At 53.6% G+C, this 16,983-nt stretch overlaps 3 protein-coding genes across 3 annotated transcripts; 1 reads left to right on the forward strand and 2 right to left on the reverse strand.

The window, feature by feature from the left end:
- Positions 1-184: 184 nt before the first annotated feature.
- On the reverse strand, positions 185-9,906 carry CkaCkLH20_04352 (vacuolar protein sorting-associated protein vps13; the record flags this gene model as incomplete). The annotated part of the gene is made up of 2 exons (XM_038887071.1): positions 185-3,335; positions 3,386-9,906. 2 exons carry the CDS (start codon positions 9,904-9,906, stop codon positions 185-187), a joined length of 9,672 nt encoding a protein of 3,223 aa, XP_038747775.1.
- Positions 9,907-11,364: 1,458 nt separating this feature from the next.
- On the forward strand, positions 11,365-12,917 carry CkaCkLH20_04353 (uncharacterized protein; the record flags this gene model as incomplete). The annotated part of the gene is made up of 3 exons (XM_038887072.1): positions 11,365-11,721; positions 11,788-12,054; positions 12,111-12,917. The coding sequence occupies 3 exons, from the start codon at positions 11,365-11,367 to the stop codon at positions 12,915-12,917; spliced, it is 1,431 nt and encodes a 476-aa protein (XP_038747776.1).
- A 337-nt stretch (positions 12,918-13,254) lies between these two features.
- On the reverse strand, positions 13,255-15,180 carry CkaCkLH20_04354 (nedd8-like protein; the record flags this gene model as incomplete). The annotated part of the gene is made up of 6 exons (XM_038887073.1): positions 13,255-13,392; positions 13,449-14,160; positions 14,243-14,354; positions 14,446-14,729; positions 14,795-14,836; positions 14,900-15,180. 6 exons carry the CDS (start codon positions 15,178-15,180, stop codon positions 13,255-13,257), a joined length of 1,569 nt encoding a protein of 522 aa, XP_038747777.1.
- Positions 15,181-16,983: the final 1,803 nt, after the last annotated feature.

Genomic DNA, 16,983 nt, shown 5'->3' on the forward strand with positions numbered 1-16,983 from the left:
TGTATTCCTGCGTTTGCTAGGAGAGGAGCGTGCCGAAACGCCAGGTTCGAACAAGATTGTGCTGAAAAGGAATCGCGAGGCTATGCGAGAGAGCCTCTATAGGGAAGAAGAAAAGATAGCAATGACAATTGAGAAAGAGCCGGACCTTTTTCATGGTCATCCACCGCAAAACAACGCACTCTTATTACTCCAAGCCTCTGAACCTCCTGTTGAACTCCTCCACAGCCACGGCCACCATCTTGTACAGGAAGGCACGACCACTCTCGTCTCCCACGGGTATAAACGGTCCATTAGTGCCGCCTCTCAGAGTTAGGCTGAGACCCGTACGCTCCTTCGCGATTGTCTGGACGTCCTTCAGAGGCACATCCCACTCAGATGTCAGACGCCGGCTGCGAATAAGCAGTATCCGAGCGTAAGTGATCATGACAACCATATCCTCGCGGGGCAGCTCCAAGTGCGCAATGTAGTTCTCGTTGAAGTACTTCCCGTTGTCGACCTGCTTCAACCAAGATTGGCCGAGAGCCTCGCGCGCGTTGTACGGGCGCACGATGCCGTCGGAAGGCACAAAGCGTGCTGGGCGAACTCGGTCGAGTTCCGAGCCGTCGAAGACGGTGGTCGTGTTGCGAATACCTTCGGAAACATTGGATGCCATGTCCAAGACGCCAATGGCGGGCTTGGTGGCAAATCCGACAACACCCTTTCCGATACCCTTGAAGAAGCCGAGGGCTCCCTCTTGTTCGGCACCCTCAAGCGGCTTGCGGACAAGACCACCAACCCCAGATGCGGCGCTCGTGAAGAACGAGTTGGCACCAGTGGTCACACCGTAGAGAGCGTGCTTGGGGCGGTTTCTGGCTCGAGTGATGCGACGACGATCTTGGAATTGCTTGTCAAGGGTGGCAGCGGCTAGACCCTTGGACAGACTGCCGGTGAATTTGGAGAAGGAGTCAGTGAAGCCATAGACAGACTTCTTGACGAGAGATGCAGCACCCTTCGCAACACCGATACCAAAGTCCTCGGGTTTATCTGAGAGGATGAGTCCTTGGTATGGTTCGTAGAAAACATCCGTCAAGCCTGAGCTGATGTTGTTGAATAGTCCAACTGGGTTGCCGAGGAAATCGGCAGATCCAAGAATCTTGTGGATCTGGTAAAGCACCTCTTGGCTGTAGTGATTGGAAATGTTCTGTGTCAAAGCCGGCACAGACACTCGTACGTTGTCCAGCATAAGAGCATTCAGACGGATAGGGGCGTCGTTGACGTTGCCGATGGCCATTGTCATAACGTTGAGGAAGAACATCAACGGGTTTCGGGTAGATGTCTTGTCTTCGGCGTTGACACGCTCTGTCCGCATGAACGAAAGGTCGAGTTGCATTGGCTGAATGTTCAGCAGTTCGAAGTAAATATCCTGGCCAGATTGTTGCTGATTGGGCTCTGGGATATCCAGCTCCTCATCGCACAGCTTGCCCTCCTCGTTGCTGTCGGACCATGCCGCGCCGGGAATGTTGGAGAAATCGAGCACTGCGTAGACGAAATCTTCGTCGAGCTCGATTGTCATCTGTTGCATCAAAACCGTGGCATACTTGATGTACAGCACACCGTACGAATCGTCCTTCACTCGAGTTACCATTGCGTGAAGAGACGGGTGTGCGTCGACCTCCTGGGCTCTCTTTGGAACAACGCTGGGGTACAAGATCATTGGGAATAGACCGCCATACAGCTGGTTGTCAACTTGGATCCACTTCACCGAGAAGCTGACTGTTTGGTGAAGAGGCGAGTCGTGGTATCGGAGAGACACATCTCTGAAGGTGACGTAGGCCAGCTCCTTCAGCTGAGAGTTGATAAGCGAGATTCCGATACCCGATAGCTTGAGCTGTGCTCGGAATGTGGCGGTCGTTTCTTGATCCTTGACTTCGAAGCCATCGGTGCTTGTGCGAGAGCCAGACTTGGACTTCTGTCTGTACAGACTCTTGGATTGTCGGAAGTTGGACAAAATCAACGTTTGGGTAGGGCCATCTGCGGCAACATTGATGTCGATGATCTTTTGTTGTCCGGAGGGGGTGGTGAACTTCATCGGAATCTGGTTGCCGATTTCGGCGAGCTTCACATGTCTTTCCTTGCCGTGCACGTTGATGATAATCTCCCGGAACTTTGCGGCCGGGAAGTCCCACGCGTACGGCATGATGCTGCGCGGTGGCAGCCTGTACTTGATGGGTCTCCAGCCAGATCTATCCTCGACGCCATCGTCTTCCAGACTAGGGTTGGCTTGGTAGAAGGTGAATTCGGTGTCGCTCTCGTTCCTCATTTGGTACGGCCAGTTCTTGGTCTCCATGCTGAGGTGCAGGAAGATTGTCGCACCCTCCATCAAGATCTCAGCTCGGATGAGTCGTTGCCTCTGGCCAGCCTTAGCTATCTTGATGTGGGTGGTGCCAATATCCGAGATGTTGAACGGAGAAGTCCATTGATTGTTCATTCCAGGGTGGCATAGGGAGAGCTGCTTGACAGCGGTTTTCTGCATAAAGTGCAGTGGCTGGTGAGCGCCTGGTTTGAGCGTCATGAAGCCTGAGGAGCTGGACTCTCTGACATTGATCTCCTCTCCCAGTTTGTTCTCCAATACGAACCGCGGAGCAAGGGTAACAACCTTGGACATCTTGTACTTGCCCTCGCCAGCCTCAGTTGTGATGCCGATATGGACCTCGGTGTTTCTGGATGGCGAAGGAAGAACCACCTCTGTTGTACTGCCAATAGCATCGAAACTTTGCGGCTTACTCCATTCTGAATCCGCGATCTGCAGCAGCGCACGGTTCCTATGGTCGTCGTTGCCGTAGGAGAACATGAGCGGCGTCGCCTTGGGCCGATCCCTCTCCGACCTGTTTGATAGGGTCGCCTGGCCTGCGGCAGGTCGGGCGCCCTGTAGGAATCCCTTGGCTCGGAGCTGCAAGTCGAGACCGGTCTTGTTTAGAATGACGTAGGGGCTGTATACCGTCACTCGGAATGCTCCACCGCCATCGGGAATCTTGTGGTAGTGAAGCCTGAGGTTAAGCTGCAGACCATCGGCGTCTTTGCACAACAACCTGTCTTCTTTCTTGAAGTCATCTGACTGCCCAGAGTTGATGATCGCAAAGTCGCTGGGCTTGAAGACGGTGTCCTGCATGTCAACGCTGAGGAGAAGCAGATGGGAGAGTTCGACGACATGTACAGGGCTGAGACCACCTTTGCGGAGGAAGTTTGCCCAGTCCTTCTTGGTGTTTTTGTCGTAAATGCGGTACTTGAAGTCGTATGGCAAGAGGTTCTCGAGGATAACGGGTGGTGACAACTTGATGCGCATGTACGGGTAGTTCCTGTGCAGACTGTAAGCATGTGATCAGGATGGTTGTCTTCCAGCACTTACTTTGTTAAGGGGTTGGATCGGTCGAAAGTGGCATTGAGCTGGAAGTAGAATGGATCACCATTCTCGCCCTTGCAAACCATCGTCCGGGTAGGTCTCTTCAGAAGATCTCTCCACCACAAACTCTCGGATGACCAGGCATACCCGAAGCCCGAGTCGGGCCGCACAAGCAATGACTTGAGGAATGCGGCTCCAACAGGAGCCGGGCGACTTTCGCCGGGAGCAATCTTCTCAATCTTGAGCAGGTGACCTTCTTGAGCATCATAGACGCCGAGTTCAACCGGGATCTGGGTCTCATTCTCGACCACCAACGGCGAGCGGAAGGTGACATATTTGACATTGTCCTTGCCGAGTGTGACTTCGACAAGTAGTCGGTGCAGAATGTTGTCGGTCTTGGGCTTCAAACCGTAGATAGCCTCGCCTTCACGATTCAGTCGTACGTTTTTGACCGGGTCAAACCCGCTACCCTCTAGTTGAATACCAACACTACCGGTACTGCTCTCGGTTGAGAGGTTCTCACGCATCTTCTCCCAAGGCTCGAAGCTCCATGGCGCTTCTTGGCCGTCTTCAAGACGAGCCGTCATGTTGTCTTCGGTCGTGGAACTCTTTGACTGCACCACAATGTCGAAACCAGTGTAATTGCGGATTCTGTATGGTGCGTCCACGCCTCGAGGTTTGCCCAGGACGTCTTCATCTTTGCTGAGGAATGCGAAAGACTTCGATGCCAGTGCGATAGTGGCGGTAGTCAATGTGACATCGAAGATCTTCTTGGAGGCCACGTCGATGGACATGAGTCCAGACTGCGCGTCCTTCGCCATTCCAATGCCAACTTGCCAGGGCTCAAGAAGAGGTTCCCAGGCAGACTTGGAGAAGTTGTACACATTAGTGTATAGATCAATGGCGGTTTCAGCCTTGAGGTTGGAGGACCAATCTTCCGCGGTGGCGGTGAAGTTCTTGATGCCCAGGTCCAAGATCGGGAGTTCGTGGACATCGCCGATCAGAACAACGCGAATGCCTTCGATGGTAGCGGAAAGCTCTTCGTGTCGCTTCGTCTGCGACTGAACTGCAGTTCCTTGAGGGTCCTCATGAGCCTGTTTTGCCTGGGACGCTGCAATTTTCTGCGTCTGTGCCTTGGACATAATTGTCTTGTTGGCAATAGTCGATGGCCCCTTGCCGCTCGCAGTGCGCTGCTTCAGACCAGCCTGTCGAAGTTGCCTCGCTTTCTCGTCGGCAGCTGATGACGATGACTTGGGGTCCTTGGGTTGCTGGTCCGAAAGCTCAGTGGCCTTGCTCGCAATCTGTAGCGCAAGCAGAATATCCCGCAATGACAGTCGAAGAATCAATGGCTCGATGTCGGCATGAATGCTGGTGATGTTCGGCTTGGAGCTGTCCATCGACATCTGTACCGAGAAGTCGTCAATGATACGCAGGCGAGAATCCTCAAATCGATCCATTCGGCAGAGGAACATGCCGATCTCGGAGACTTGGAAGGTCAGGGCGTGCTGTTGAGATAGCAACACCTGTTTGGTACCGAGTACGATGGCTTCAGAGCTGGAGCTGAGAGGGTTTGCGATCAGGATGACTTGAGCGTCAACAATGTTGACCCTGTAGGCAATGCTCATGGTGCTTTGCGGTTTGTCCTCGGCGTTCTCCTGGGGGCTGTCTGTCTCTTCTTTGTTGCTCTTCTGCGATTTGGACTTCGACCATGTCACCTGCATCGAGTCCGCGTCTGCATCCGACTCATCGGGTGTATCCAACAAGGACTCATCGTCGACGATTGAGGGTTCTTCGGGTTGCAAACCAACCATGACGAAGTGCTGGATGGCAAAGAGGTAGTCCAGGGCAAAGATGACACGTGGGCTATCGATGGTAACGATGGCGATGAGGTTTCTGTCCTGTCCGCCGGACATTGTGATGCTTGCCATAAGCTGCTGCACCTCCTTGTTCGACGACGTCATGATCCTTCGGAACTTGTTAGTGTCGCGAGGTCGGCTGTCGAAGATGGTAAACGAGTGGATGAGGAACTCTCCCTCTAAAGAACCATCGTTGAGCATTCTTGTCTTCAGCTTGGTGACGTCCAGTGAAAATCGCGAGAGACTAGCATTTTCGAGCTTTCCAACAGGCTTGTCGTCGGGCGCTAACAGCAGCTCCATGCCGATAGTGTTGACTTGGAAAACCAGGTCGAGCTTCGTCCATGTCTTGTCCTTGGGTGACAGCTCGGGGCCCAGATCAACGAGCTGTTGCTCATTGCCTTTGTTCTTATCAATGGGCAACGACTTCGCTCTTTGCAGAGTTTCCTTGTCAACTTCACGCTCGGCCTCCTGGTTTTGTTCGTCAGCATCGCCCGCAAAGGCTGCTGGAACCGATTTCGAAATTTCCATCAAGAAGCGAAGCTGGTACTGGGTGAGCTTCAGGTTGAAGTCGGACATGCTGCCTTCAATTTCAAGCTCGGGACGCTTGGTGCCGTCTTGGTGTTCGGCATAAGTCACGTTGAAGCCCAAGTCAACCTTGTCGATGAGTTCAAGCTCTTCGGAGAGGTCTCCGGGATAGTTGAAATCGGACGTCAGGCGAATATTGCGAATTCCTGCGTTGATCTTTGTCGCAATTTGCGAATTCTCGGAGTCATCCAGAGGAGCAAACTTGTTCTGGGCGTAGATTTCTCCCAGGTACGCAGTAATAACATCTCGCTTAGGTTGGCCGTGATTGACGACACGAGGGAATACGACGATGGGCGTCTTGACCACGACATCATACTTGAATCTGCTTGTGCTTTGCTGAATCTGGTTGGCCTGGTTCGCGGCAGCTTGGCGGGCAGCGTTGTAGATGGCCTGCATCTTGCCGAACTTGACAAGGAACTGGATGATTTTACGGAAGGGTTCTTCGAGGAAGTTGAGCTTCACAGAGCCAGCCCTCAGGTAGACTGAGGAGTCGTAACCAGGGTACGCCTTCTTGTTGGTGGCATCGAAGGTCTCGTATCGGAAGTCGGCGAGCTCGTCGCCTTGAATGGAAATGAGCTGCCTCAAGTTCGACTCCTCCGAGACACCCTGGTTAATGTCGTCAACCAAGTTGAGATTTCCTAGCTTGGCATTCACACGCATCGTCTTGCCAAGGAGGAAAACGCCAACGTCCGCGTGGTTGAAAGACAAAGTCGCCAAACGGATGCCGTCATTGTTGAGGATGAGGCGAATACTCTTGAGGTCGACCTTGACTCTGATGGAGCCTGTGTTGGCAGGTGCGTCTTCCGGCGGGGCGTCCACGGCAATCTCAACCTCTTCATCATCGCCTTCGTCTTCCGAGTCTGAAATCGCCTTCTGTTCCTGGGGCGAAGCTGCGTCATTGTTGTTACCAGTAAACGTCGCTAGGATGAAGTCGAGCAAAGTCAACAGAGTCTTCCTGGTCACCACGAGGTTGATGGTGGAGATCGCAGCCGTCACGTTCGTCTCAACACCCTCGTACACGGGCATAAACTCTGGTGATCTGCGGTTGACCTTGGTGAACTTGACGCTGACGAGACTTCGGTTCTGCTCGCGATCGTCAGGATCCCCTGACGACACGATAGACTTGAATTCGGCGGAAGGGTTATCGACGAAGTCATCCATGATCACTGAGCCCAGGGACACCTCAGCCGACATGTCGTATGGGCGCAGGTAGAAGAGAAGGTCGAAGTTCTCGGCAACGAGCTCAACCAAGAGTGCATCTGGCTTCTTCTTGTCCGGATCGCTGCGGTACAGAGAGCCCTTTAGAGTGTCGACCTTGAACTTGAACTCGAAAGAGCGCTGCTGTAGCTTGAGCTGCTCCTTATTGTCTCGGCCGCCGTCTGCATCCTCAAACTCATCGCTATCGTCCTCGTCTTCGTCGATAACGATGGCGGTTTGCTGCTGCATGAAGGGGAATTGCGACGACCTCCGGCGGGAAGGCTCCTTACGAGATCGCGACCGAGCCGACGCGGTGCTCAGCCCCCTAGGGCGAGTCGTAACCGACTGGCCTTGCGAGTCTTGGATCTGTTCCTGCTGATTGTCGGCCTGGCCGAACTTGGGAATAGCGACATCGATGATCCTCATCAAGTTCTTGTACTTGGTGTCCGAGACGGTGGCATGAAGAAGTGGCAAATGGCCTGACACCTTCAACTTGGTCAAGTTTGGTGCCTTTGGCAAGATGGACGTCTCAACAACGAAGTCAACGTTGATCCGCTCCACAACGTGAAGATGTTGCGTGTCATCCTTCTCCGTAAGCTGAGCCTTGGTCACCTCGATGGATGGTCCTATCAGCACTTGGGTCGAGGAGAGTTTGACCAGGAATTTGTCGTACATGACGGACTCCAGGCGCTTAAAGTCGTCATCGGTGTACGATTGTCGCTGCTTGGACTGGATCTGCTTCATGGTATCTTGGTCGACCAGTTCGCTGTTAACGCTGATGTGACCGGCATCCAGAATGAGACAAGTCGACTCCTTGACCGAGATGCTGACTGGTACGATGATGAGAGGAGCCTGCAGGTCGAGTTGGGCATTGATAGTCTTGTGCTCTTCAAGAGCGAACTCGAGACCTGCGCGCGTCTGTTCACGGAATGTCTCGACAGTGGCGCCGGCAGTCTCCATCAGGGCTGTAATGGATTCCATGTGCCTCTCTGGTGGCCTGAAAAAGTCGGCAACGCCCACCACGAAGTTAGGGTTCCAAACGATCTCGAGCGGTTTGAGAGATCCAGACAACGCGATGTCTCCCTGTTTTTCGATGGGATTCTGCTCGACCTCAAACCGGAAGAATGGCTCGTCTTCATTGTCCTCCAATTCTTCGATCGTCAGACGCTTGTGCTCATGGACTTCAGGCGCATCCTTGACTCGCACAATCTCTGGGAAAAGGGAGTCGGGAGTGGTTCCGTCGTTCACGCGTAGTCCACCCAGACTAACGTCGGCCAGGAAGGAATCGGGGCGCTGCAAAACCTTGGCCTTGAAGACGTCAAAATGGAGACTGAGAAGGTCGCTTCTCTTGCCGTTGTGACTTTTCTTCAGCGTAAAGCTTCCAGTGCTAAGCCATGCCTCGACTTGCATCTTGATGGTGTCACGAGGCACGTCAACAGACTCGGCGATAGCCGTCTTCTCGTCGAATTCGATGGCATCGTACAACTCTTTTCGTTGCTCCTCCGTGATTTGTGTGTTCTCGTCTGTGTTTTGCTGTTCTTGTTGCTTCGCCCCGCCACTCCACATCCATGACACCCAACCTTGCTGCTGCTGCTTGGGCGGTTGGTTCTTGAGGGCTTCGGCATTTTCCTTCTTAAGCTGGTTTCGAGCCAGGGATCTCCAAAAGCGCAGGTCTTCGTAGTCAAGCTTCCACTCGAGTTTGTTGAGGTCGTCGCTCTCGTCGGAGGAGAGTTGCTGTTGTTGCTTCCGCTTCTTGAACAGCTCGATGTAGCGCTTTCGATCGTCGCGTCTTTCGCGGAAGTAATCCCAAGACCATCTACGGTTCCTGTCGTGGATCTTGCTGAGGACGGCGTCCCCAGCGAATTTGAGCCACGCTCTTGGATCCTCCTTGGGCGTTACGCCCTTCGGCTGGAACTTCTTGTACTCTTGGTGCCGGATGAAATAATGGAAGAGATCCACCATCATTAAGCCGTCTCGGTACTGGTCGTCGTCGATGACCAAGCCAATTTCCTCGAAGAGCAGACTCGCCTTGGCTTTGGGAACGTGTGTATCGCCAGTCTTGTCGAGAACGATCTTAGCCTTTCCGTTGACGGGGCGGAGGATGAACTGGTGGTTGAGGTCTGTGTCTTCCGTCGATCCTATCAAGCTCTTGAACTTGTCAACCATCTCGTCGTGCGGCATCGGCTCGTCGTCATCGCTCGTCACTTCGCGGCCCGGGCCCAGCAGCTCTGTATCTGTGTTCCAGTAGACAGCAAGGGCGCCGAGGGTTGCGAGCTTGTGGGTGCTCTTGGTAGAGTCTTGGATGAAGGTCGGCTTCCACTGGCCGTCGGTGCTGACAGCACTGAACTCCTCGAGTGTGACACCGAGGGCGAAGGGGTGTCCTGGTGCGGAGATGGAGTCTTCGTATCTGATGTGGATGTTCTTGACCGTGACCTGCAGGTTGTCGACGATCTTGGTGACCAGGCTCTGGGTAAAGCTCTGGCTCTTCTGCTGCTCCTCCTGGGTCATGCCTTCCTGTGATCTCTCCTTGAGCAGCTCGGCCGAGTCGAGCTTCTCCATCTTGATTCTTTGTTTCCTGCGCTCCTCCTCGTCCTCGTCATAGGCGGCTTCCTCCCTTGGGGAGGCAAGCAGGAAGACATCTTCGATAAAGACCTTGACGGGGGCGCCGCGTAGGTTGGACCACGGAATGATGAGGGTCAACTCGCCGAGGTGGCCTTCCATAACATTGATGGGCAGCTTCAGCTGGTCGAGGGCCTCCCTCCGCAGCTCGAGGTTCCTAAGCTTGACATCGCCAGACCAAATGCCGACCTTGAGCTGTGCTGGGTCGAAGTTCTTGACGTACATACCCAGAAACCTGTTGAGCAGGCCGGCGACGAGTCCCTCCAACATGGTATCTGTATGGCGCCGTTACCCTGGCGAGGGAAGCTCAGTATGGGGAATCTATTGCGTGTCGGCCGTTCGAGGCATGGGAAGGGAGGGATAGATTTGGGACGCCGCAGAGCTCGATCACGCCGGGCGGGGTTAGGTCGAAAACCGGAAGGGCTCTGCCGACATGAACGGGTCGTAAGTGTCGTGATCTGGGGACGGAGATTTGGCGTGGGTGGTATTTTAGGTCGTGTCGTGTCGTGTCGTGGCGTGGCAAAATAGGTTGGGTATCTTTTTTTGGCGAGGGGTAGGTAGGTATCGGTCGTTAAAGGGCTGTCGTGGCAGCTTGCCGTAACTCCGAACGTGGGACGGTAACTTAATGAATGATAATGCCAAGTCACAGCCTATTTCGAAAGTCAATCTAGATAGACATGGACAGATTGCAAGGCATGTGTTCACTTACCTCCCTCGATGTTGGGGCTGATGGAGGACAAGCGAAGCGGCAGGGTTGGGGTCGGTTTGGGCTGAGCTGGTCGTGGTGTCGACGGTCGACGGTTTGTGCATGATGACGCTGCCTGATTCTCGATTCTCCCCCGCAGCCCGTGCGGTGCCAAAAACAGGCCGCCAGCTTGGCCCAGACTGTGGCGCGTTCTGCCGTTGAGCCACGGAGGGGTGGGTCTACTGCATCATCGCCTGATTGGGTTAGCGGTGAGCCATACCGTAAAGTTGCAGGAAGGTAAACAGCAGCACCATCCGACTTTCTTGTCATTTCATTATGCAAGTAAGAAATCTAACAGCATATTCAAGATTTAGACTGTTTAATTTTCAATTATTCTAAATGTACAAAATCTCATGTTTATCCCACTGGCAGCGTCGCACTTTCCTCGGCAACGGCAGACTTGGGAAGCTTGGACCATCACGCTAGTCTCACCCCCACTTCGACGTGGGTTCGTCCAATGCGGAGCCTCTGGCCCGGGCGTGGACATGGGCGAGGTCTCCACATTACGTCACTAGCCGGCAGCTGAAGCTCCAGCCCGGGCGACGGTGGTGCACCTCGATGTCCCGTCCGCCCTCTCTACGCAGTACTACGCAGTACCTAATTAGCGATGAGCTGCCGGAGACGCTGGAACTAGATGGAAATTGATGCCGCCGCTGCCCTGGTTTCTCCCGTCTGTTGTGCCAGTTATCCGGGACGACTGGGTCCTGTTCCTGCTGGCCTTACATCAGTCTGAAGCAATCTCCAAGTACCTAAGCTAAAAGCTCGTCCGTACGCAATAAATTCGAGCGGCCGCACGTGGTTCACCATTTTCTTCCAAGACTTGCATTGAACACGATCCTCCCTGTGTTCGAGGTAATTTCCGACATTGAAAGCACCCCAACAAAGCAATTGACACTTCAGATACCCGTGGACAGCTCAGACGCTCGCTCTCCTACCTACTACACCTCCCAGCTTCAAACACCCACCTCAGACCAAGCTTCACAATGCTTCGCTCCTCGCGACAGCTTCTGCGATTCGCTCCGCGCTCGGTCGCAGCTCCCTCTACCACCCATTCCTCCGCGTCCTTCTCGACCAGAACCTCCCAAAGCGCACTCCAGAGCTCCAAGCGCCCCTCCACAGCACTGCAAGCGCGCGTGTCTCCCCTCGCTCTCGTCGCCCGCTACACAAACTCTCCCTACGACAAGATCGACAAGAAGGCCGAGGCAGAGATCGCCAAGAAGAAGCTCGAGTCCAACCCCGCCGAGGTTTCCACCGAATCCTCAACACGTCATCTTTTCGAGCCTGCGCCGGCAAACCCAGACCGCGACGCTGACCTTTCTGAAGGGCTGAAGCACGATGTCGTACGTCCAACTCCATGATCTGCTTGTTTTCGTCTCTTTGCAATTGCTAACAATGACCCCCGCTAGAACATCGTCAAGGACACTTTCGACCTCAGCGAGGTGCCGAGAGAACCCCTCGCCCTTGGTATCGCCGGCACCCTTCCGTACCTCGCGACCTCCTTGAGCACAATGTACCTGAGTTGGGATCTTAACCTGGAATGGCCCTCGACTTCGACGTTTCTCAACAACATCTACATGAACCAGGAGCTGGCTCAATACTGGCTGAACCTCTTGGAGCCCATCCAGCTCGGCTACGGCGCCATCATCATCTCTTTCCTGGGTGCTGTTCACTGGGTAAGCAACCGCTTCACGTCTCCGTGATCGCGAAGGGGCATGCTAACAAAGTACAGGGCATGGAATACGCCGAAAAGACTCCTGACCCCAGACGCACGCAGTTCCGTTACGGCATGGGTGTCGTCGCTCCCATGGTGGCCTGGCCGACGCTCCTGATGCCGGTGGAATACGCCCTCACCTCCCAGTTCGCCGCCTTCACCTTCCTGTACCTTGCCGACGTACGTGCCAAGAACAAGGGCTGGACCCCGCCGTGGTACGGAACCTACCGTTTCGTGTTGACGGCCGTCGTGGGCGTGTCCATCTTCATCAGTCTGGTCGGCCGGACCAAGATTGGCAACGCCCAGCCTCACATCGGTCAGGAGCTAGCCGAGAGCATGCACAAGGCCAAGGGCGACACGTCCCGCGACTGGGACAAGCTCGAGCAGGAAGAGCGCGAGCGGGTCAAGAAGGAGAAGGAGGAGGAGGAGAAGAAGAAGAAGGAAGAAGAGAAGAAGGCCAAGACCGAGGAAAAGAAGAAGGGCAAGAAGGGCGATTCTAAGAGCAAGGACAAGAAGCAAGAGAAGGCTGCTGACGACAGCGCTGAAGAGGGCAAGAAGGATGACGGCGAGGCAGACAAGAAGGAGGAGACGGAAGACAAGGATGATGGTAAGGACGAGTCTAAGGATGACGGTAAGGACGAGTCCATGGATGAGAGTAAGGGTGAAAGCCAGGGAGAGAAGAAGGACGAAGGCAAGGAGGAGAAGCAGGACGACTCCAAGGATGAGTCCAAGGACGCCAAGGGCAAGGGGGAAGGCGAAAAGAAGAGCGAGGTCAAGGGAGAGAAGAAGGACGACAGCAAGGACAAGAAGGAGAAGAAGGAGTGAAAGGCCCCAAGCCGAGATTTGGGCAACCGTTCCATTTGTATTCATGTATGAAGCGATCTTGCAGCACGTCACGTTCTAGTGCGGCGTTTGGGCTATAGCATTGTACCAGTTGGTAGCAGACTATTTACTGTTCAAGTTCACTATTGGCTCGTATCATTGCAAACGCTTGGTGACTTGCGTATTGGACATCACCTGATACGGCCGCATAGCTGGATGAGCTTGGGTATGCATCTGAATTCAGGGATCGTTGATAAAGACTATCAATTCTATTCTAGGGAATTACGAATTAGGAGGGTTTCCGTGTCTTACAAACGTTCCGACTAACACTGCCCACGCCTTAGCTGCCATCACCACTAGCCTCCAGCACGATGGGCTCATCTAACTCGCAAAACGTTTCATTCTCAGGCAGCGTCCCATTCACAAGATAATCCGCCGTCACCTTGTTCGCACAAGTTGACGTGCTCACTAAACCATGCTATTCCCAAGCAAGTCAGCACTGTTGACAGTCACAGATCTACCAAGAAGACTTACCCCATAATCATTGACATGAAGCACAACGCTCCCCTCAAAGGCAGCACTCATGTTCCTCGCCGAAACAAGCGGCGTAATTGCATCAGCCGTAGTCCCGATAAATAAGATCGGGCTCCTCGTCTTCACGCCAAAGTCGCCCGAATACCTCTCTTTCGCATTCAACCTCCACTGCGCGCACATCATCTCGAGCATGATCGGACCATCACCAAGAATTCGGCTCTTCCCCATCTGCGTCGCCATGATCGGCAGGAAGTCGTCGAGGGAAGACACCCGGGCAATCTTGTCGCCGCACGCAATAGCTTTCAGCGCGTCGGACTTCGAGCTCGAGTTCGAGCTCGAGTCTGAGTCGATTAACGAGTCGGTTAACGGGTCGATCAACGGATTGATAAACCAGTATCCAGAACTCAATATATCAATGAAGCTGTCGTAGTTCTGATCCATGAGGGCGTTCAATTGGCCGGTGACTGATCGCCAGGAATTGGGGTTGCCAAGGGCTGAACTGATGGCCGACTTGACCATGTTGTAGTCTATGAGGATCGTTCCGAAGGGGATGGGTTGGGAGTTGAGCTCATCGATAAGAGCGTACGCGGCTTCTTCGAGCTGGGCGGCCGTCATATTGCGCTCTGCGAGGGCGCAGGTATACGGGTTTGCGATACACCATTGAAATATTGCGCTAAAGGCCTTGTCTGCGTCGGTAGATTGTTCTTCGTCACTTTTGTTGCACGAGGGTCAGCTTACTTCTTTTCCTAAGGTCGATTTTCCTAGAACAGGAGGAAGAGGTCCAAGGGGCTCACAAGGTGTTGTAGTATTCATGGCCGTTGATGTTTGCTTCAAGCACCATCTTGTCGATTCTCTCTGGAAACATGGCGGCTGCTGTTTGACCCAGAAGAGTTCCGTAAGAGGCACCTAAAAGAATCAACGTCAGCAACACAGGCATTCATAGCTTTGGAAGTCCCCGATGCGGGCGGGATGAATCTCGGACAGCCAAACAACATACCCCAGTATCTCAGGAGACCATCTTCATCCAAAGCATCCACAATCTGAAGCATGTCCCGTACGACGAAGGCCGTGCCGTAGACCCCCCCGCGTGCCTTATTCTTCTCGTAGCACTTATCGACAAAGAGCTTCGCCGAAGCCCAGAGCCTCCCGGGGTTCGTGTCGGACGAGTTCGTGTATTGATGTGTTGAAAGGAAAGACCAGGATCCGAAGTAGCCCGATATGTATGAGTTTCTTTCGTTGTTATCTTCGAAGCAGCTGAAGAAGAGGGTGTTACCGGTGCCGCTATTGGGTATTAATACGTGGTTATGGCCGTGGAAGTAGTCTCGGCGTTTGGGTTGCACACGTACCGAGGGTCAAACGTGACGAGGTCATGGTATTCGCTGGTCGAGCTGCTCATAGGAATGGACTCAGCAATCATCAATGAATATGGAAATACTGATAATGGAACTCACTTCCGGTACCATGCCCCATCGCGGGCCATTGTATCTCGTCCCTCCACGCCCGGCCCGCCAAAGTTGAACAAGATACTCCCCTTGGAAGGCTGACGTACGGCGGGAATACGGAGCAGTTGAAGCTCGATCGTCTCGCTGGAGTTGGGAAGTGTGTAGTCGAGCGGCACCGTCAGGTTTGCGCACTGGATGGGTTCGGAGGAGTTGAACTCGGTACACTGACCCCAAGCGATGCCTTTTTGGCCTCTCGGGCCGCTGCCTGTGGAGGCCGCATGGAGCAGCAGTTCGATAATTCGGCAAAGAAAGTTCGATAGTCGACTCATCTCGTGAGTAATACAGGGATGATTACAAATGCTGTAGTGTAGCCGGGCTGGGTACGTAGGATTTGAGTCGTCGTGCCTGAATCCCGTTGGTTGTAGTGATACCCAGCCGTAGATGTTGGTCGTCAGATGGCTCAGAGCATCCAGAGACCACTTGGGGTTTAAGGAGTAGTGTAGTCCTCCGCTACTCTCTCCAGTCATCATCCGAACAAACACGATAGACGCTGCCTCCTGCCCAGCAAAAGTTCAAGCAAAGCTTCAACTGGCAAGAGATAGTATTCTAGCAACTACGACCCAGGCCTCCAGCCAGTTGAAGTCAAGAATCTAAGGGTGCCATGGGCAATCGCCGTGCTAGTGCGGCTTTCTTGCCTGTAAATTCAAGCAAAGCTCCTTCTTGATCTTATTGATCTCGATGCTACTAAGTGGAAGTCGCCTTACCTGCATATATGCAGCTCTTTCTCTATCCATTGATGTTGATTTTGATGTCACTATACGTATGGAAGTCGCTCTGCTCGAATCAGTAACGCTCCTTCTCTATCCATGTTGATTTTCGTTTTACTGCCTGTCCAAGTAAAGCTCCTTCTCTACATTAATGGTTTTGATGTCGCTATCTATGTGGCAATCGCTTTTATGTGAGAATCCGCGAGATCCGTGGCAGCATTCACTCCCAGGTTTCATTTCCATGGCTCAGCATCAGTCCTCAAGAACGTCAACTTTATGAGCGCAGACCATGCAGCACGTTGGTTTGTCCTCCGCAGCGGCCTGTTGTTGACAGATTTGAACAAGGTTGATCGATTTGCAGTTGCTTATGCTGTGGAAATCTTACCCTTCTATACAGAGGATACGTTTCCGGGTTTTGTGTGCTCTTGATGGAGGAGAATGGCTGCTCGGCTCCTGGCGACTGGCTGGTTTTCCTCCCGGGTCAGTGAGGCTGATTTATGACTGCCTTTGCTTGGTCTTTCTTTTTCGACGTCGACCTGCTTATATTGCTCGTCTCGCTGCCGGTGTCATTATGCTTCTTCGTCCCTTGTCTCCAACTGTCAGCACGTAATTGCTGATATTGGTCTGACAAACATTAGCATTCATCATCAGGCATCTTCCATGCTTCTCCGTTCCGGTCATCGTGCCGAGGCACGGTCTTTAGTCCAGGTCGGCGAAAATGACTCTGCTTTACTACTTCAATGTTGTCGTTCTCGATGTCTGCAAACCATGATCCGGGTAGACAGCGTGGACCAAGTCGATGAGGTGCAGAAATCACAACGACCAACGACCTTTTGTCCAACACATCCTCCTAATCCTCCATCCCGTCGAACCCTCCCGACTCGCTCTCAAACATCACCACACCATCCGCAACCCCGTGGCCCGAGCCGGCGGTCTCGGCATTACGTCGGGATCATCTTTCGCAGCGACAGTGCAGCATCCGATGCCGGACACAAAGGGAGACCCGGCGAAAAAAAAAGAGACTCCCGACTCCACCTCCACGGTCAGGTCCCGGCACAACCCGCCTCGGGGCTCGGGCGAACCAACGCACTAACGCAGCATGCATGCAGCACCACTTGTCGAAATCTGGCAGAGAAAATGGGTGACAGCAAATAAAGCAAAGGGCGGAAGCTGCAGCCCTAATGAGGGGAGCAAAAGTCTGGTTTCCAATCGGGTACCGGGGAATGCAAACCGATAGCATCCTTCAACGGACCCCCCATTCTGTTGGATCTGCTTGGTCTTTGGCTCAACAGTTGAGCGGGAAGAGACTAGTGGTGGAAGGCGGGA

This window comes from Colletotrichum karsti (assembly GCF_011947395.1).
Source record: "Colletotrichum karsti strain CkLH20 chromosome Unknown Scaffold11, whole genome shotgun sequence".
NCBI classification, from domain to species: domain Eukaryota; kingdom Fungi; phylum Ascomycota; class Sordariomycetes; order Glomerellales; family Glomerellaceae; genus Colletotrichum; species Colletotrichum karsti.